Raw genomic sequence first — 20,957 nt, forward strand, 5'->3', positions numbered from 1 at the left:
TTGGTTAGTAGAGAACCTCCTGAGTATTTTACACCCCACTTTAACTGAGACAGGTAGAAAAGTTTTTCGCTCTACAGCCCAATATTCTCAACATGTATGTCAACATTGTATTTTTTCATTATTGGTCTATATTGAAAAACATTTATTTTTTATTTGTTTTCATAAATTACCTATAGCATTTTCTTGGCACAATTAAAGTCATTTGAATGCGTTATCCACATTGCAATGTTTTGGAATGCAGGCTTTTATTTTGAAGTTTATATATTACCATATGAAAATGACGTCATTGTTTGTGCTGCTGCTGGAGTACAAGTGGCTGTGTGTGGAAGTTTCTTGAATAACGGGACACTAGCTGTCGAATCTTTACTCTTAAGTATTATGTCGTTTGTGGTCAAATTTTCGTGTGCGGTAGTTACTAGGTTGCTTTTTATTCTTATCTCACTCATCGGAGTTTGGAGAGTGACATTGGTTAAAGATGACAATATCTACTGGTTTCTGACATTCCTCTTTCTACCTCTCGTTGTCGAAATGATAATAACTTTGAAAAGAAGAAAGGGAAAAGATTATAAATGGTAAGATGTTGTTCATTTATTTAGTCTTCTGAGTAGGAATTTGTACACTATTTTGCACATCATCATTCTGTGCGTAATTTGTCATGTGCAGGCTATCCACATATTTTAATCCTAAAGACATAACAGACAAATTAACAAGATAAAGTGCTAAATTAAGTTTTTCTGGAGAAGAATCCAATGCATCATTTTTTTTACTGTACAACTGACTACATCCCCCTTCCCCCTCCCTAGTGAGTCCTTATCCAGCTGCTTATCACATTGTGCTAAATAAAATGTCCTGGGACAAACTGGGATAGGGTGGTAGCCCTAGACTGAAGAATGACATGTCTGTCTGCCACATCTCCCTCTGAGAGAACACTTCCTGTGCTCCCAAAATAATATGTGATTGTTTTCTCAAACATAATGATAAAGTCATAAAGAGGATAAAGTGGTTAGGAATATTTTCATCCTGGCATGTGTTGGTTCTATTTGGTGTTATTTGTTTTACCACTGTTTTTTTCTTTGCGCTTAACATTTTTTGTTGTAATTTTACATGCATTTATTTATTTTTCTTTCTTTTTTCCCACTGCTGTATCATTTGTGCTGGATTGCTATTCTGTGGGAATAAGATATAAAAAATATATATATACACAGAAAATTGACCATGATTTGTGGATCACTTTGGATAGGTGCGTGAATCTCTAAAATGCATGTGAATGGAATAAAGAGTTAATAAATAAAGTTCCTTTTCTCCTCCAACCCGAGGTTCTCGCCAGCCATTATGTTGTTCCTTGTCAGTATCATTCCATCCATCTGGATTCTGGAACTACATCATCAGCATCACAACTCTAGTGACCTCCAGGTACAGAAAACAGAGAAGGAGAGAAATCCCACAACTCCATGTTCAATGTATGCATGACAGTTATCAAACATTTACTTACAACTTCACTTATCTAATTTCAGTGCAAGAAACTGGACTCATGGGAAAATGTGAGAAGCATGATTTCTCTGAACGAAACGGTGGGGAATTTAACGGTTCAAACCTATCTAAAGGTAAATACTGGAACTGGTTTTAATTGTTTGACTATTTTGCCTTTTACCCTTTTGTATATACGTTACATGACCAAATATATGTTGACTTGTTGGAAAGGTGGCATCCTGTGACGGTGCCACGTTGAAAGTCACAGAGCTCTTCAATGTTTGTCTATGGAGATCGCATGGCGGTGTGCCCGATTTTATACACCTGTCAGCAACAGGTGTGGCTGAAATAGCCGAATCCACTAATTTGAATGGGTGTCCATATACTCTTGTATATATAGTATGTATTCTGACCATTCACTCAATATTTCATCATAGCATGAGTCAAGTGACAAGAGTCTTATGATGTTGACTCTATAATTGGAAGCCCCGTGTTTGTCATGATTTCTACCTAAATGTTTTTTGCCATTGTGCGTACCCAGAAATGCTTGTCTAGTGCAAATGTTTCCTTGGAATTAGGGCCAGGACCCTTGACCTTAAACGAGGGTGACATATAAGTATACTTTTCGTTATTAACATATAAGGTTATTTCTATTGCAGTGACATGGCTCTTAGGGGTAATTAGCGGACTCTTCTTCCCTTCATATCCTGAGCCTTTCCAAAAGTACATTTTCTAGTGCTTATTATCTGTGGTTTCAACCTCTGTTCCTTCTCTTGACATTCAAGGGTCTTGACCAACTCTTGTCCACGGTTTGTCCCAACGACTGGATCCTGGCCCTCCATCAGGTCCTTCTAATCCTACTCATCATAGGGAAGTGGCTACTCCCACTGGGGGGTGGCGTCACACGGGAGGAGCTCTCCCAGCTCCTGCTCATCTTCGTTGGCACAGCAGCTGACATCTTGGAGTTCACCAGTGAAACACTGTCTGATGTAAAGTAGGTGTCCGACCTTTCCATTGACTTTACTGACTGAGGCTAAAAGCTTCTCAGAGGATTTCAGAGCCTTTAGCAGACTCTCCTAGATCCCAGTGTTCTCACATTAATCTGGTGACCTAACTGCCTTTAGTGGTGTGTTGAGTTTTTGATTCCATATAGACTTTTGTATGACAAGGAACGGCAATACTGCAGTGCTACTTAAATATTTACTAGTTACACACTTACTAAGTTACTACTAAGTGCGCATGCAACGTTTTACTTACTAGTTACTAAATAGTATCAATAATGTAACAACCAGCGGTGGAATTCACTCAAAATCACTATGAGAATACATCAATGTAAAATACTAGAATTGACCTAAAAAACTAAAACCGTTAAGAACAGTGGACATGCACTGACTTGTTGAGCTGTATGTTCCGTATTCCTCCCAGGGAAAACAGCCCTCAGCTGGTGTACATCATCTTGGCGGTGTGGACCTGGAGCATGTTACAGTTTCCTCTCCATCTGGCCGGTGGGTCTCTACATTTCATAATATTATTCATATCAGCAGTGAACTTAACTATCCTTGACTTTTGGCCAACAGACACAGGCTATCGGGATCAGTCCGAATGTTGAGGTTCGTATTCTTTAGGGTGAATTACAGATTTGATGTATTTTATATGCTGATGCCAAGACTTTCATGGTGGGTTTGAGGGTTCATTTTGAGTGGTACAGCCATATCATAGACAACGTTGTGGATGTCACGTCTTTGAAGGCAAACCTTTCCTTCTCTGTTGTAGACATAGACCTGCAGAGAGCCTCCCCCCATGGCCCCACCAGCTTTCTCAAGTTATCTGTTTGTAGCATGACTGTGGCCAGAAAATACTCTTGTCAGTGGAGTATTGATAATGTTTTAGGTAAACTCAATATGGGATCTGTTTAGACTTTGGCTAAACATTTGAAAGGAGGCAAACTAGCTCTATCGTAGCCATGTTGCTACATAAACAGCTGAGCAGATTTGTTTGCTATCTCCATTTTCACTTCCTACACAAACTGCAATGATCTCACAATGATAAAAGCAAACTTTATTTAATACAGTCGGAAACTCAGTTTTCATTTCTTCGGTTCGTCATTGCTTGGCTGATAGATTAGGCTATTGACAGGCAAACTGCCAATAACCCAGACCTCCTGAAATCCATTATAGCCGTGTGGCTAAACAATTCAGGGTTGAGGATCATAAAGAGTTCATTGCGGCCTCCCTTGTTCTCAGACCCACCCCTATGTACTGAATTATTCACAACCTGAAATGATTTGCTGGAAACGGATACGTAACCATCCACTCAACAAACATAACATTATGAGGATGCACTTAGAATATGCAGTTCTATATATCTACATTAATCCTGTTGAAGACTTCAACAAAATACTTCAGGCCTTCAGTCCTAGTTTACAACAATATGTGAAAATAGTTTTTGAAATTCAACTCGCGCGTGCGTGTGTGTGTGTGTGTGTGTGTGTGTGTGTGTGTGTCCTTAGTGGTGAACTCAACGCCAGAAAGCGAGGGTGAGGGCCTTGGCGATTCCCTCCTGACCAAGCACAGCACAGACATATGGAGCATCATTGAGAGCCTATTCATCCAGGATGGCCCTTTCCTTGTGGTCCGGCTCACCGTCATGACCTACTTTGATGTCTTCCACCAGATGTTGGTGTTCTTTGCCATTAAAAACTTCCTGGTGGTCATCCTGAACTTCTACCGGCTGGCCGTCATATGCCAGAACTACAGACCTGTAGTCAGGTCCAAAAGCAGCAGTAACATCCCTGATTGTAGTAGGGTAGAGGTGGAGAGGAAGTATGGGGAGGGGAGGTTGGAGAGAGACAATGTTCCTGCCTCTGCTTTGGAGGAAGTCAATACGGACTGTGAAAGTACTATTACGTAGTGCACTGTTTATACAATGCACAAGTTCAATATTGGACAGGATTTGTGAGTTCAAAAGCTGGAATTAATTATGTGATTTGACATTTTCATGGGTAAAGGGAAGGAGAGACAGAAACCGTTTAAAAGTCACAAGCATATATTCAATTTCAGCTCAGCTGATTTTCTACAGTATTTTAACTTTTTTGTAATGTTTTTACCTCTTTGACAAAAATGACATGGCTTAGAAGTTTACCCCCAAAGGTATGTGAAATAGAATTATTTTTTTTGAGTTAGCAAACAAAGAGTATGACTGTAAAGGTAGGCAGCCAAGTGTAACTATCCACAGCTGACAAAATCAACCCAATTTTGTTTTCCAAAGGGTTGCTTTTGACGATGGGAAAAGGTGTGATTATGCAGTGGATTTGGAAAGTATTCAGACCCCTTCCCTTTTTCCACATTTTCTTACGTTACAGACTTATTCTAACATGTATTAAATAAAATGTTCCTCATCAATCTACACACAAAACCCCATAAGGACAACGCGAAAACAGGTTTTTAGGAAATACCTTATTTACATAAGTATTCAGACCCTTTGCTATGAGACTCGCAATTGAGCTCAGGTGCCTCCTGTTTCCATTGATCATCCTTGAGATGTTTCTACAACATGATTGGAGTCCACCTGTGGTAAATTCAATTGATTGGTCATGATTTGGAAAGGCACACACCTGTCTATATAAGGTCCCACAGCAGACAGTTCATGTCAGAGCAAAAACCAAGCCATGAGGTCGAAGGAATTGTCCATGGAGCTCAGAGACAGGATTGTGTAGAGGCACAGATCTGGGGAAGAATACCAAAACATTTCTGCAGCGTTGAAGGTACCCAAGGTACAGTAGCCTTCATCATTCTTAAATAGAAGAAGTTTAGAACCACCAAGACTGAGCAATCAGGGGAGAAGGTCCTTGATCAGGGAGGTGACCAAGAACCCGATGGTCACTCTGACAGTGCTCCAGAGTTCCTCTGGAGATGGGAGAAACTTCCAGAAGGACAACCATCTCTGCAGCACTCCACCAATCAGGCCTTTATGGTAGAGTGGCCAGTCGGAAGCTACTCCTCAGTAAAAGGCACATGACAGCCCGCTTGGAGTTTACCAAAAGACACCTAAAGGACTCAGACCATGAGAAATAAGATCCTCTGGTCTGATGAAACCATGCCAAGTGTCACGTCTGACGTAAACCTGGCACCATCCCTACAGTGAAGCATGGTGGTGGCAGCATCCTGCTGTGGGGATGTTTTTCAGTGTCAGGAACTGGGAGACGATTCAGGATCAAGGGAAAGATGAACAGACAAAGTACAGAGAGATCCTTGATGAAAACCTGGTCCAGAGTGCTCAGAACCTCAGACTGGGGTGAAGGTTCACCTTCCAACAGGACAACAACCCTAACCACACAGCCAAGACAACACACGAGTGTCTTCGGGACAAGTCTCTGAATATCCTTGAGTGGCCAAGCCAGAGCCGGACATGATCCCGATCGAACATCTCTAGAGAAACCTGAAAATAGCTGTGCAGCGACACTGCTGATCCAACCTGACAGAGCTTGAGAGGATCTACAGAGAAGAATTGGAGAAACTCCCCAAATACAGGTGTGCCAAGCTTGTAGCGCCATACCCAAGGACACTTTAATCGCTGCCAAAGGTGCTTCAATAAAGTACTGAGTAAAGGGTCTGAATACTTATGTAAATGTGATATTTCAGTTTTTTATTTTTAATACATTGGCAAAAAATGCTATAAACCTGTTTTTCTTTGTCGTTATGGGGTATTGTGTGTAGATTGATGAGGGAAAAAAACTATTTAATCAATTTTAGAATAAGGCTGTAACATAACAAAATGTGGAAAAAGTCAAGGGGTCTGAATACTTTCCGAATGCACTGTATGTTACTGTACTGTAATACGCCTGGTTGAATTGAGCTTAGAATTTCATAGGGGTGAAATGGCGGGCAGTTTAATTTGTATTTTCTTTGTTTAAATGTATTCATATTCTTTATTTCCATGCAGGTAGATTGTTTTTTGTATTTGACGTTATTTCAATCATTGAAAAAAAATGTATTCAGTGAACAGATTTTAGACTTGACCATTTGTACAATCTGGGTAGTCTATATACAGCAGATTTGGGAGGTCTTTATTGTTTCCATTTATTTTTAACAAAAACTGCAAATCAATCCAAAGTCAAGACCTTATCAATTAAGCCTCATTGTTGGGCATTGTTTCTGGGTGCTGGTAAGTGTCTATCCCTATTCTTCCACATCGCCTAATAGCCTGTACGTTATTTATGATGAGGGATACCTGGAGAATGTCGGACCTCTCTGAAATAATAATGGATGGCCTTCCCTTCATTCAAATATATTTTTACCCGACCCTATCTGGAACGCTTTAAAAATAATGTGACTCCCTACAACCAATATAATAATTAAAACATAAACTGGACAGCAGAGAACATGTCTACTGTTTACCCTCAACCCTAGGACAGACCAGAGCATTAGATATGCAGTTTTAGAACTGTTTTTGTTTTTTTAAGCATTACATCGCAAAGTAACCAGAAGGTTGTGGACCTGGGACACCAGGTGGGTGCAATTAATTATCAGGTAGAACTGAAACCCTATGAGGGCTGGAGCCTGCTGGTTAAGAGTTGAATACACATGGCCTATACCATCGGGCACACATCGAGATATAATAAGCAACTTTGAGCAATATGACATTTCATTTATTACAAATTACATGACCCTCCCCCTCCTCTGACTGAAATTGAGAAAGCATGACATCCCCCATTTTCCTCTGGGTAACAATGTTGTACATTCCGACCACTCCCTAAATGGGGTCACAGCCTGGGTTATCTTTACATCACAGAATGACTGTACTCACTCTCTATGGTGAGTCCTCAGTGAGAACTTTGCAGTCATACTAGGGGCTCTATTCAATGCGTATCACGGAAGATCAGCGTTACAGCGTGATTGAAATTTAAAGGCAATGTTCTCGGCAAAGGCTGTATTTGTCGGCTCAATGGGAAATTATCTTAACATTTCTATCGCGCAATCTGCTTCTGCGATAGATTGAATAGGGTCTGAAGTCCAGATACTGTATGATAAATGTCACGTTGTAGCCATCGCTTCACATTACATTCATGTTAACTGCTCTCTTCAGAATGTAGGTCAGCGTATAAATGGCATTTTATTCTGGGTGAGGATAACTTATGAAAAACAAACTGAATATGTTCAATAGAAATACATTATTCTATCCCTCATGCAGCAGCCTTTTGTTTTTATATTGAAAGCCTGCTGTTTTATTTTCACCACTTGCCATTTATAAGCAATGAGTGACAGGCCAAGAATACAAAAGACCAAGCAACTAGAATGCCACATAACAAATCAGTATTCATGTGAATTCACTTCACTCCCACTCAACTGTGCTTCTTTGTTGGAAGGGCCTGCAGTTTAGCCCAATGCATGAAGGAAACATGAAGAAAAGACCTCTTCCTGCACAACAGTGATCAAATAGGCACAAGGGGAGCTTTCCAGATAAACAAATTCTGAGGAAAATCAGAGATTATTTTATCAAATTCCTACACTTGTCTAGGCATTGTCTGATAACCTGCCCAGTCAAAGCGGTGCACAAAATGTGTATCTTGGACACACACTATTTAATTTATCCTGATATCTGAATTACACTAGCATCACTTAACTAAATATACACGGATACACTGAGCTAGTCCACTTTGAACATTGCTTAACCCAGTGCAGTCAACATTCTGTATCATATTGTACAACAGCTGATGAAACACAAAGTGTGAAAAAAATGTGATCTGTTATTTTGCATGGATGGCGTTTTGGCTTGCCTGGTGACATCACCAGGTGGTATAAATTAATAGACCAATAACTCCAGTTCTGAACCGCTCTGCCAATAGATCAATTTCACGGGCGCGCCATGAAAAGTTGCACCAGAAAGGGGGTTGTTTATATTGAAGTGAATAGAGAATCCTCCAACCTCAAATGCAACTGGTGCAAATTAACACTTAATTCGATGGTTATGGTCAACATCGCAGATGTCATCGGAGGATTGATTACCTAGCAAGTTAGCAAGCCAGCAAGCCAGCGAGGCAAGATATCACTAACAGAGGTAGATAAACCCAGAAAAATATACTTGAACATACTGTAGCCATCAGTCTGGTGTTTTCATGGTCATCACTCACTTCAGTTTGTCAAGGTCCCGCAATCAGCATTCGCTATCCTGCTAGTTTAGTGAGAATGCGTGCTTGTAAACACAATATTGCTCTATAACTGCTTGCTTTCAGGTTACGTATGCCTCCTCCACTCAGAATATTGATCCACACTATGTTAATGCACCGCTTTGGTGCCCTTCCCCCTGAGAACAATATCACATTTTTATAAACGATTATGGAAAACTATTACAGTAAGGCACTTGTCATCCAGAAACTATTTGATATTGAGAACTGCTACAATGGGCATTTAATGCTATTAAAAACAAATGTGGCCATTTCCTACTTATCACACTAATCAGTCTCCAACGCATCCTTTTCCTTTTAACAGAATGGAACCTTCCGTCCTGCTAGGGAAGACATCCTCAACTGACCACCTTATTTACATTTTAGTCCTTTAGCAGATGCTCTAATCCAGAGGGATTCACAGGAGCAATTGGGGTTAAGTGCATTGCTTAAGGGCAGAGATTTTTCACCACGTCGGCTCAGGGATTTGAACCAGCAACCTTTGGGTCACTGCCCCAACACTCTTAACCGCTAGGCTACATGCCGCCTCAATGGAGGAGCATGTATGACATCAAGTAAAACCAGGCCGGATGCACACAGTCTTAATTCCAGTTTGGGAATATATGCAACTGTCAAAAAAAGCATTACACAACCTTAAAACAAATGCAGTATAACTAAAACTCGCTCTAAAAAGGAATCTAACAGAGTTTCCTTCTGCCAGCCAGACAAAAATACTGTGTTGGAGGAACAGTTTTTGTTTTGTTTATCCCAGTATAATACACTTTCTTACTCCATCTCTTAAAACAAATGGTTTGGTACTGGTTTTAAACAAGTCTAGAGGAAGAACTATGTTAAACCCTGATACGGTATGCCTGTCAAAAAAATACACTTTTGAAAGCATCAAACAGTGCAGGAATCCTGCAACAAAGTGACAGATTAACAGTTAATATTCCCCAATAAAAAAAAAACACACAACTTAAAAGTAACGGATCTAGAAAAGCGCACTTTATTGAAAATATACTACTTTTGAATGTAACCTTTAGTACATGTCACTTCAGATCCAAACCGGTTTCGTTTTTTTAAACGCTATTTACAGAATAATGATTAATATCACCGGTAGATAGAAAAAGGACAAACAAAGAAAAAACAAACATACAAACAAAACCAGACGATCAATATGCTTCCATAATTGTACTATTTTTCAGGTCCTTTGAGTCGAGCTGTGTGGCGTTTACATCTTGACCGTGCTGGCAGGTAGAGTGGTTTTGTCCAGGTCGTCAAAGTATGGATGGCTCATAGCCTGTCTGGCAGAGATCCTCTTGGGTGGGTCATAGATTAGCGTTTTCTTTAAGAGAGGGAAAATTATTTTTCACTTCATAACCTTCTACAGAAGGTGGGACATGGTCATATGTATGTGTATCCTAAAGGCTACTGCTGGCCTGACGGAACAATAGGTCACTTCAATATCACTAATGCTATCCAAAACAAAAACACAACCAGCCGCTTGAAAAAGACACGTGAGCACAGGGCTTCTACAGCAACAATGTTTCATAATGAATCAATCTGAATAAAATCAAGGAGAATGGTGAAATCTTACAGCGAGCAGATCAATGCCGTTCTTGTCCAGGTTCTTCACCATGGAAGACAGGTTCCCAGACTTCCACTTGGGGAACGTGTTCTTGTAGTCAGGCAGAGACTCCACCTCTGGCCAGATGTCATTGTTGGGAGTACCAAGGGTCCTGAAACAGGAGACAACCATGCTTGATAAATACGTCACCCAAGCCAATGTGGTATGTCCATCATGGAGCAATTGTCTCTGTGTTGACTATATAACTTTTCTGTGTCAATAATTTGGGATGTCTCGTTGCTCACGACAGATCAATCAAGTGTTCTAATCTAAAATCAAACTTATTGATTAACCAACCTATATGTTGCTACTAGTACATTTACATTTTAGTCATTTAGCAGACGCTCTTATCCAGAGCGACTTACAGTAGTGAATGCATACATTTCACACATTTTTGCCGTACTGGTTCCCCGTGGGAATCGAACCCACAACCCTGGCGTTGCAAACACCATGCTCTACCAACTGAGCCACACGGGACCTCAGTAGGAATGGGTATATTACAGATGTGCATACTCGTATGCAAATATACCTGAAGATCCTGAAAAGCTGGTCTATCTCTGAGTCTCCGTGGAAAAGTGGTTTCTTTGTGGCCAACTCTGCAAAGATGGTCCCGATACTCCAGACATCCACAGGGGTGGAGTACCGTGGGGCCCCCAGCAGCACCTCAGGAGCCCTGTACCACAGTGTCACAACCTGGACACAAAGACATAGTTAATGACGCCATTAACATGTGTGCATACACACCCCTTATGACAGCTTAACTTTACAATGCTATCTGCTAATTAGTGAGGTGCAGCGGGCGGACGATTCATTCTTTTTGATCAACTTTTTACTGACTCAAGAGTCCAGATTCATTTTTCAGAGTAACTTGTTCATTTCAGCTTTTTCGTTTGACCTACTGGCCGCAATGAATTCTACAGCAGGATTAATACGCGCTCCTCTGCCTCAGTGGCTCCGGAGACATGCTCCGACCAGCAAATGTCCATCATGCGCACCAGGGAAAATAGATCATGATGCAGGCAGCATAGAGGAAAAAAACACATTTAGAACTGATAACATGGCGCAAGAATGAATGCTATTAATTGCTTATTGAATGTTAATTCGATGGACACAGCTTTGTAGAACCAAAACATTCACAGCCTGCCTTTGCTCAATACTCGGTTAAAATATATACCGATTGCGGACGCAACTAGACCTCATTTAAAAAGGTATCAGTAAACAATATTTTTTGTATGCCTAGCAATCACAAATGTACATTGTCTGAAGCAAAGATATACAAGTTTGTCACAAATGACAGGTCAAATAACAAGCCACCTATGGTGAACGAGAAGATTGTAGAATCATGATTCTACAATCTAGTTTTTTTGTTCATCGTTCGCCAGTAGGGGCTTCTGCGTGCTCTGGGTATTACTAAATCAAAATTGTATTTATTTAACTGACTTGCCTACTTAAATAAAGGTTAACAAATTCTTATTTACAATGACGGCCTACCCCGGCCAACGCTGGGCTAATTGTGCGCTGTCCTATGGGACTCCCAATCACGGCCAGATGTGATACAGCCCAGATGAACGAAATGAGTCGAAAGATTTGTTATTTTGACCGAACGAGTTGAAAAGATCAGAGTCAGTAAAAATAGCCCAACTTCCCATCACTACTGTTAATGCTCTTTGGAAATTAACTATGTGGTGTTCTGGCTTACCTCGTGGGTATATACCCGGACTGGCACCCCGAAAGCCCTGGCCAACCCAAAGTCTGCCAGCTTGATCACTCCCTTGTTGTCAATCAGCAGGTTCTGGGGTTTCAGGTCTCTGTGGAGGACCCTTCTACAGTGGCAGAACAGGATGCCTTCCAAGATCTGGTACAGATAGCTCTGGATGGACGGGAGATGGCAACAGAGGGTTAAAATGAACCTACTGGCAAGAAACAATTTGTTTACAGTCTGATACAACTTGGACTAAAACACTAAGTTGGTATACCGTACAACTTTCAATGAATAGCCGGGGCATTTATTTGCTTCAATCACTGAGCACAACCGGTACCTATTAAAAGACAGTCTTCTAGTTGAGCTAGGTGTCTAGCTCCAACAGTAGCGTGCAGTCTGACTGAAAGCCCAATTTGTCAAGCCAGCCTGTACTAAAAGCAAAGTCGGAGGCCCTACGGTCACTTAGTGGTGTTACATCTCCTTCGCTTTCACCCTGATTATTTTGTGGGAATGTCAGAACTGTGTCCATGGTAACCCCGTAAACAATTCATTTAGACCCTGTGTTTATTTGCCGAATGTGTGCAGACACCCGGCCATTAAAAGGGTCAGGCAGCTATTTGAAACTTAGCGTTTAATTGAAGTTTCACAGTACTCAGTAGTATCAAGAGCAGATAGTGAAAAAAAGAGATCAAAACAAGGCTGTGTGCCTCATGACGGTCATGCCCTCAGCGGGGCCCATACCTTCACAAGCATGGGGTCCATGTACTGGCCCGAGGGGATAGAGTCTAGGTATTTCTTCAGGTCCATGGACAGGAACTCAAAGATGAGGTACAGTCTGGACTCCTGCATCAGCACATCTAGAAGCCTGTTTGGAAATAAAACACATGGGAAACATAAACATAGGCTATTTATTTACCGTTGAAGTCTACATACATTTAGGTTGGAGTCATTAAAACTCGTTTTTCAACCACTCCACAAATTCCTTGTTAACAAACTATAGTTTTGGCAAGTTGGTTAGGACATCTACTTTGTGCATGACAAGTAATTTTTCCAACAATTGTTTACAGAGAGATTATTTCACTGTATCACAATTCCAGTGGGTCAGAAGTTTATATACACTAAGTTGACTGTGCCTTTAAACAGCTTGGAAAATTCCAGAAAATGCTTTAGAAGCTTCTGATGGGCTAATTGACATCATTTGAGTCAATTGGAGGTGTACCTGTGGATGTATTTCAAGGCCTACCTTCAAACTTAGTGCCTCTTTGCTTGACATCATGGGAAAAACAAAAGAAATCAGCCAAGACCTCAGAAAAAGTCTGGTTCATCCTTGAGAGCAATTTCCAAACGCCTTAAGGTACCACGTTCATCTGTACAAACAATAGTACGCAAGTATAAACACCATGGGACCATGCAGCCGTCATCCCGCTCAGGAAGGAGACGCGTTCTGTCTCCTAGAGATGAACGTACTTTGGTGCGAAATGTGCAAATCAATCCCAGAACAACAGCAAAGGACCTTGAAGATGCTGGAGGAAACAGGTACAAAAGTATCTATATCCACAGTAAAACGAGTCCTATATCAACATAACCGGAGGCCCCTCAGAAAGGAAGAAGCCACTGCTCCAAAACCACCATAAAAAACCCAGACTAGGGTTTGTAACTGCACACGGGGACAAAGATCGTATTTTTTGGATAAATGTCCTCTGGTCTGATGAAACAACAGAACTGTTTGGCCATAATGACCAGCGTTATGTTTGGAGGAAAAAGGGGGAGGCTTGCAAGCCGAAGAACACCATCCCAATCGTGAAGCACGGGGGTGGCAGCATCATGTTGTTGGGGTGTTTTGCTGCAGTAGGGACTGATGCACTTCACAAAATAGATGGCATCATGAGGCAGGAAAAGTACATGGATATATTGAAGCAACCTCAAGACATCAGACAGGAAGTTAAAGCTTGGTCGCAAATGGATCTTCCAAATAGACAATGACCCCAAGCCTACTTCCAAAGTTGTGGCAAAATGGCTTAAGAACAACAAAGTCAAGGTATTGGAGTGGCCATCACAAAGCCCTGACCTCACACCTATAGAAAATTTGTGGGCAAAACTGAAAAAATGTGTGAGCAAGGAGGGCTAGAAACCTGACTCAGTTACACCAGCTCTGTCAAGAGGAATGGGCCAAAATACACCAAACGTATTGTGGGAAGCTTGTGGAAGGCTACCCGAAACATTTGACCCAAGTTAAACAATTTAAAGGCAATGCTATCAAATACTAATTGAGTGCATGTAAACTTCTGAACCCCTGGGAATGTGATGAAAGAAATAAAAGCTGAAATAAATCTACTATTATCCTGACATTTCACATTCTTAAAATAAAGTGGTGATCCTAACTGACCTAAAACAGGGAATTGTAACTAGGATTAAATGTCAGGAATTGTGAAAACTGAGTTTAAATGTATTTGGCTAAGGTGTATGTATACACTAGACAGATAAATATGATATGACAAATGCTAGACTTGACCTGGCCTTTTTGGCATAATGATGTCTGAGTTTTGAACTGATAAGACAAACCACATGTTTACTTCTCTTGCTGCCTGGCTACTGTAAACACTTTAAGAACCCCACAGACACAAACAGATTGTTACGTACTGTACAACATTAGGGTGCGCTAGCTCTTTGAGAAGAGAGATCTCTCTAACAGCCGTGCTTGGCACTCCCTCCTCCTCACTCTCCAGACGGATCTTCTTCATTGCCACCACCTGGCCTGTCGACTTGTGTCTGCCTTTGTACACAACCCCATAGGTACCTGGAAATCACAGGCACAACTCATTCTTTACCGTGGTGTGTAGCTAGTAATTAACGTGATGAATAAGGTATAGTGAATAGGTTGTCATAACAAAAGGAAGACAATCAAATGACATGCACATAAGTCTAGCTAGAGCTGACTCCGAGGAGTTTTGGGGAAAACAAACTAAAGTTGAGCACATAACTTACCCTCTCCGATTTTCTCTATTTTCACGTAATCTTCCATTGTTCCCTTGAAAAAACAACAGGCTAGGTTTGCTACAAAACAAACCAATTATGCCATTTCAAATGAACGACAAGTCAAACATAGCAAACTGGGTTTGTTTTTGTTAGCACTAACGTTAGCTATGAAACGTGTTAACTGTCTATCTTAAAAGTGATAGGAAATTAAGCATGCAGTCAGCGAATGTGAAAAGAACAGCTATCTAGCTAACGCGTTAGCAGGCTAATTTAACTAACGTTACCGTAGCTAGCTAGACAACTGAACTAGATAGACATTTCATTAGCTAGCATCATTATTCGATAGCAAAAGCTAAACAGTAAAACCATGCATTACTTTGTGACATGTGATGTGACACCTTTAGTAATAATTTCAAATATCCTTGTTTTTACATGCTGTGCAAATGTTTCCTCAATGCTAACTAGCTAAATTGTAAATGCCATGATGACAACTGCTACAATACAATCGACCAAACAAACTTTATAGCTAAATGTAGCTAAAAAGGTGACACATACATATATAACTACCTTCCAATATCGTTGTGTAACTTGACTGTAGCTAAGTTAACTAGCTAGGTGAATGCGTGTTCGGGTGGCTCTCTTGCAGTCAGCTACGTTACAGTACTGAGTGGGTGCATTCTTTTCGAATTGGCCGCGGCGCTTCAGGCTTTCAAAACCAAGCAATCACGTCGCTCGCTGTCTTTCAAAAGCACCAATCGGGAGGAGGACAGCTCGAAGCGGGATTTTATGGTTTTAAAGCGCGGCGGTGTCGGGAAATGTTTATGGATTAATAAATAATTGGGATTTGTTTTAGGGGAATGTACCTTAATTTGCCTGATTATTGAAAGAACTTGTTAGAAAAACAGTTTTCACTCAAAAGCATTTTGTCAGACATTAAAAAATTAAAAAGTCCATATTGGTTCAACTTCAAATCGTTTGAAATGTAGATTGGTTACCAGTATATTCATTAATTGTTAAAAAACAATAATAATAGTAATCATCCCTGGTCATAGTAATAGCAAATATTTTTTATAACTAACCTCATTATTCTATCTGTGGTAATAGGCTACAACAGCGTTTCCCAAACTCTGTCCTTCCACATAATACTTTAAGTAGAGGACATGTTGGTTCACTGGTCACATGTATTTAGAGCACACAGATGACCCGGAAGTAGGCATACTAGGGTTACAGGTATGGAGAGCCCAGAAGTTATTTTATGCTCTGGGATGCTTTTATGAAATTCTTACTATGTTACTATGTCTATATCTTTGCTGCTAATAAATGGACAAAAGACCCAACGAAAGAGCTACTTGGAAAGCAGTTGGTTTTGCATGTGTTTATGAACATTTGCAAATTGAAATTCCGTGCTAGAGTGGCTATAGGAGCTTTTGACTAGGTAGCCACTGCAATACCAATTAAATTCCCCCTGAGCTCTTTTGGGTTTACCGTTTTTAGACTATGCACCCTTTTCAAGTAGTCAAACCTATGGGTCAAACACCAGGGTCATGTCCTAACTTGTCAAAAATGCCTGGCTTCAGGAAGTTTAACAGTAAACAAATGGAGAGAGAAAAATGTGACCTGAGTTTCCCCCCATATTATGAATAATTATTAATCTCTTACAATGACACAAAATGTGAACAATTACATGAAAATAACACTCCATCTGCAAATAAATTATGTTATGCATTTTAGAATGAAGGAAAACATCTTAGAGTTAATTACAAAAGAAGATGAATAAAGGAGTTCAACAGAGCATAAATTATTGCTGCTTTTGGGGTTACATTAATTATGCATAGTGAAGTGCTTTCTAATAACTCATTATGCAAAATGCTCAAGGATAAAACATTAGCTAATGATTAAAACACTCCACACTCAGCCATATGAATAATGGAGATGAATCTTCTGGCTGGGAGCATAGTTAGGAAAGTTCACAGTGGAACGTAAATGATTGTCACTAGTTACCACAGCCACAAAGTCATAAACCACTCCATATTGTAATTGTAGAATTGATCTTCTTAAAATCTTTTTTAATTTTTTTTGCCTAACCCTAACCATAAATGAAGACCAAAAAGTACATTTTTGTTTTCATGAATTTGTACAATTTAGCCAATTTCGACTGTGACTGTGCTATCTAGTGGAAACGAACATCACATAGTTTTATTTTATTTTTACATAATGAACTCATCTGTGTACTCATCCATTGTTCCAGTGACTTTCAAAGTAAAACAACAAGATGGAAATTCAATCAGCAGCATTAGTAGGGTAGTGATTAATTACTTCCAATTATCTGCTTGTTTCTTTATGTAATATGCAGTATTCCTAACAATTGATATAGGTTTCAAGGTGTCATGTTTCAGTGGGGATATGTCATATTTCTCACGTTCAATGATAATTATCTTATAGGCTAGTGGCCAATCCTCAAAAAGGTATAACAAAGCACAACCATGTTTTTCCATATCTCGAAGGTCTCCCATATATGAAATGGATGTTTGTATAAAAATATTTTACTGCAAAAGTGGTTCAATTGATAGATATTTTGGCACACTGCATTAACTCAAAACGTGCACAATAATGCCTGGCTGGAAGGGGGTGGGCAACCTAAGCTCATGTAACCCAATATTGTAAGCTCTGATATTGCTAAAATGTGGAATACAAGTAGTCAGTTGTCTGCCCTACATATACATACAAACATTAGGATATCTTAATGCACCTTGGAAATATAGACCTGTAAAAACATAGATACAATAGTCAGAAATACCAACAATGAATATGTATGATGAATGTAAACTTCACTTTTTGGTAGCTGTTCAACAGACAACTTTCCAAGTCAAATTTGCTCTCAATAAGTGCTATTTTTTTAACCTTTATTTAACTAGGCAAGTCAGTTAAGAACAAATTCTTATTTTCAATGACGGCCTAGGAACAGTGGGTTAACTGCCTTGTTCAGGGGCAGAACAACAGATTTGTACCTTGTCAGCTCGGGGATTCAAACTTGCAACCTTTCGGTTGCTAGTCCAACACTCTAACCACTAGAGCGTTGGACATTTATTCAACTAGTGTGTGCCCATAGACAGAATAACACAATCAAAATAAACAAGGGCTACTTATATGCAGGCTAAGGTGTTTGAGTGCAATCATGTTGCCATATTGGATTCAGGATCAAATTGAGAGGACATGTGTCTATATTCATTGACTAGAGCTCAGCGTTCAACACCATAGTGCCGTCAAAGCTCATCACTAAGCTAAGCACCCTGGGTCTAAACACCTCCCTCTGCAACTGGATCCTGGACTTCCTGACGGGCTGCCCCCAGGTGGTAAGGGTAGGTAACAACACATCCGCCACACTGACCCTCAACACAGGGGCCCCTCAGGGGTGCATGCTCAGTCCCTTCCTGTACTCCCTGTTCACTCATGACTGCATTGCTAGCCATGACTCCAACAACATCATCAAGTTTGCCAATGACAACAGTGGAAGGCCTGATCACTGACTACAATGAGACAGCTTATAGGGAGGAGGTCTAGGTCAAAAAGGCTTCTTAACAGCGTCTACCCCCAAGCCATAAGACTCCTGAACAGCTAATAAAGGGCTAGCCAGACACCTCTTTTACGCTGCTGCTACTCTCTGTTTATTATCTATGCATGGTCACTTTAAATCTACATACATGTACATATTACCTTGACTAATTACCTCGACTAACCGGTGCCCCCTGTATATAGCCTCACTATTGTTATTTTACTGCTGCTGTTTAATTATTTGTTACTTTTATTTTCTAGTTTTTACTTACAGTTGAAGTCGGAAGTTTACATACACGTTAGCCAAATACATTTAAACTCAGTTTTTCACAATTCCTGACATTTAACCCTAGTAAAAATTCCCTGTCTTAGGTCAGTTAGGATCACCACTTTATTTTAAGAATGTGAAATGTCAGAATATTAGTAGAGAGAATGATTTATTTCAGCTTTTATTTCTTTCATCACATTCCCAGTGGGTCAGAAGTTTACATACACTCAATTAGTATTTGGTAGCATTGCCTTTAAATTGTTTAACTTGGGTCAAACGTTTCGGGTAGCCTTCCACAAGCTTCCCACAATAAGTTGGGTGAATTTTGGCCCATTCCTCTTGACAGAGCTGGTGTAACTGAGTCAGGTTTGTAGCCCTCCTTGCTCGCACATGCTTTTTCAGTTCTGCCCACACATTTTCTATAGGATTGAGGTCAGGGCTTTTTGATGGCCACTCCAATACCTTGACTTTGTTGTCCTTAAGCCATTTTGCCACAACTTTGGAAGTATGCTTGGGGTCATTGTCCATTTGGAAGGCCCATTTGCAACCAAGCTTTAACTTCCTGACTGATGTCTTGAGATGTTGCTTCAATATGTCCACATAATTTTGCTACCTCATGATGCCATCTATTTTGTGAAGTGCACCAGTCCCTACTGCAGCAAAGCACCCCCACAACATGATGCTGCCACCCCGTGCTTCACGGTTGGGATGGTGTTCTTCGGCTTGCAAGCCTCCCCCTTTTTCCTCCAAACATAACGCTGGTCATTATGGCCAAACAGTTCTATTTTTGTTTCATCAGACCAGAGGACATTTCTCCAAAAAGTATGATCTTTGTCCCCATGTGCAGTTGCAAACCCTAGTCTGGCTTTTTTATGGCGGTTTTGGAGCAGTGGCTTCTTCCATGCTGAGCGGCCTTTCAGGTTATGTCGATATAGGACTCGTTTTACTGTGGAAATAGATACTTTTGTACCTGTTTCCTCCAACATCTTCACAAGGTCCTTTGCTGTTGTTCTGGGATTAATTTGCACTTTTCGCACCAAAGTACGTTCATCTCTAAGAGACAGAACGCATCTCCTTCCTGAGCGGTATGACGGCTGCGTGGTCCCATGGTGTTTATACTTGCATAGTATTGTTTGTACAGATGAACGTGGTACCTTCAGGCATTTGGAACCAGACTTTTTTCTGAGGTCTTGGCTGATTTATTTTGATTTTCCCATGATGTCAAGCAAAGAGGCACTGAGTTTGAAGGTAGGCCTTGAAATACATCCACAGGTACACCTCCAGTTGACTCAAATGATGTCAATAAGTGTCACAACGTCCAGAGAAGGTGGCGCCTCTCCCCGGTCGGGCGGTGCTCAGCGGTCGTCGTCGCCGGCCTACTAGCTGCCACCGATCTATGTTTCTGTGTCTTTTTGGTTATGTCTGTCTAGGTCAGCACCTGTTCTGTGTTAGTTAATTAGTGGGGTATTTAGTTTGCCTGTTTCGTTTGGGGATTTGTGCGGGATTATTTTTGTCATTCCTTTTGATCAAGGAGGGGAATTGTTTGGCCTCTACGCTGTGCATTCTTGGGCATTAGGGTTGCCGGGCTGCGTCCCGTTCTACTGTATTAGGAGCTGTTCTCCTATTTTTGTTCGCATGTGCGCCCTACCTTGTTGCGGTATTTTTTGACTATATATTAAAACGTGTGTTTCACGGACCTCAGTCTCCTGCGCCTGACTTCACCCCTCCTGCTATTCAAGTGTTACGTGACAATTAGCCCATCAGAAGTTTCTAAAGCCATGACATAATTTTTTTGAATTTTCCAAGCTTTTTAAAGGCACAGTCAATTAAGTGTATGTACACTTCTGACCCACTGGAATTGTGATACAGTGAATTGTAAGTGAAATAATCTGTCTGTAAACAATTGTTGGAAAAATTACTTGTGTCATGCACAAAGTAAATGTCCTAACCGACTGTGCAAAACTATAGTTTGTTAACAAGAAATTGTGGAGTGGTTGAAAAACGAGTTTAAGTGACTCCAACATAAGTGTATGTAAACTTCCGACTTCAACTGTATCTATTTTTTACTTAACACTTATTTTTCTTAACTGCATTGTTGGTTAAGGGCTTGTAAGTTAGCATTTCACTACACCTGTTGTATTCGGCGCATGTGACAAATTAAATTTGATTTGATATTGACCCTACGCACAGTGAGGAGGAG

At 40.5% G+C, this 20,957-nt stretch overlaps 2 protein-coding genes across 5 annotated transcripts; one reads left to right on the top strand and one right to left on the bottom strand.

The window, feature by feature from the left end:
• Positions 1-292: 292 nt before the first annotated feature.
• Positions 293-4,617, top strand: tmem26a (transmembrane protein 26a). The gene is made up of 6 exons (XM_029752549.1): positions 293-572; positions 1,317-1,413; positions 1,515-1,604; positions 2,256-2,464; positions 2,896-2,975; positions 3,980-4,617. Exons 1-6 carry the CDS (start codon positions 379-381, stop codon positions 4,378-4,380), a joined length of 1,071 nt encoding a protein of 356 aa, XP_029608409.1. The 5' UTR covers positions 293-378; the 3' UTR covers positions 4,381-4,617.
• A 4,998-nt stretch (positions 4,618-9,615) lies between these two features.
• On the bottom strand, positions 9,616-15,665 carry LOC115193676 (cyclin-dependent kinase 1). 4 transcript variants are annotated; one of them, XM_029752550.1, is made up of 8 exons: positions 15,505-15,665; positions 14,947-14,989; positions 14,602-14,758; positions 12,703-12,826; positions 11,959-12,129; positions 10,789-10,952; positions 10,230-10,371; positions 9,616-9,977 (listed from the first exon to the last, which is right to left on the bottom strand). In XM_029752550.1, the coding sequence occupies exons 2-8, from the start codon at positions 14,981-14,983 to the stop codon at positions 9,864-9,866; spliced, it is 909 nt and encodes a 302-aa protein (XP_029608410.1). In that variant the 5' UTR covers positions 14,984-14,989; positions 15,505-15,665; the 3' UTR covers positions 9,616-9,863. The 4 variants fall into 4 exon arrangements, with proteins under 4 accessions (XP_029608410.1, XP_029608411.1, XP_029608413.1 ...); XM_029752551.1 differs by having other exon boundaries at positions 14,947-15,015; XM_029752553.1 differs by having other exon boundaries at positions 15,493-15,665.
• Positions 15,666-20,957: the final 5,292 nt, after the last annotated feature.

Source organism: Salmo trutta, chromosome 5, assembly GCF_901001165.1.
Source record: "Salmo trutta chromosome 5, fSalTru1.1, whole genome shotgun sequence".
NCBI lineage: Eukaryota > Metazoa > Chordata > Actinopteri > Salmoniformes > Salmonidae > Salmo > Salmo trutta.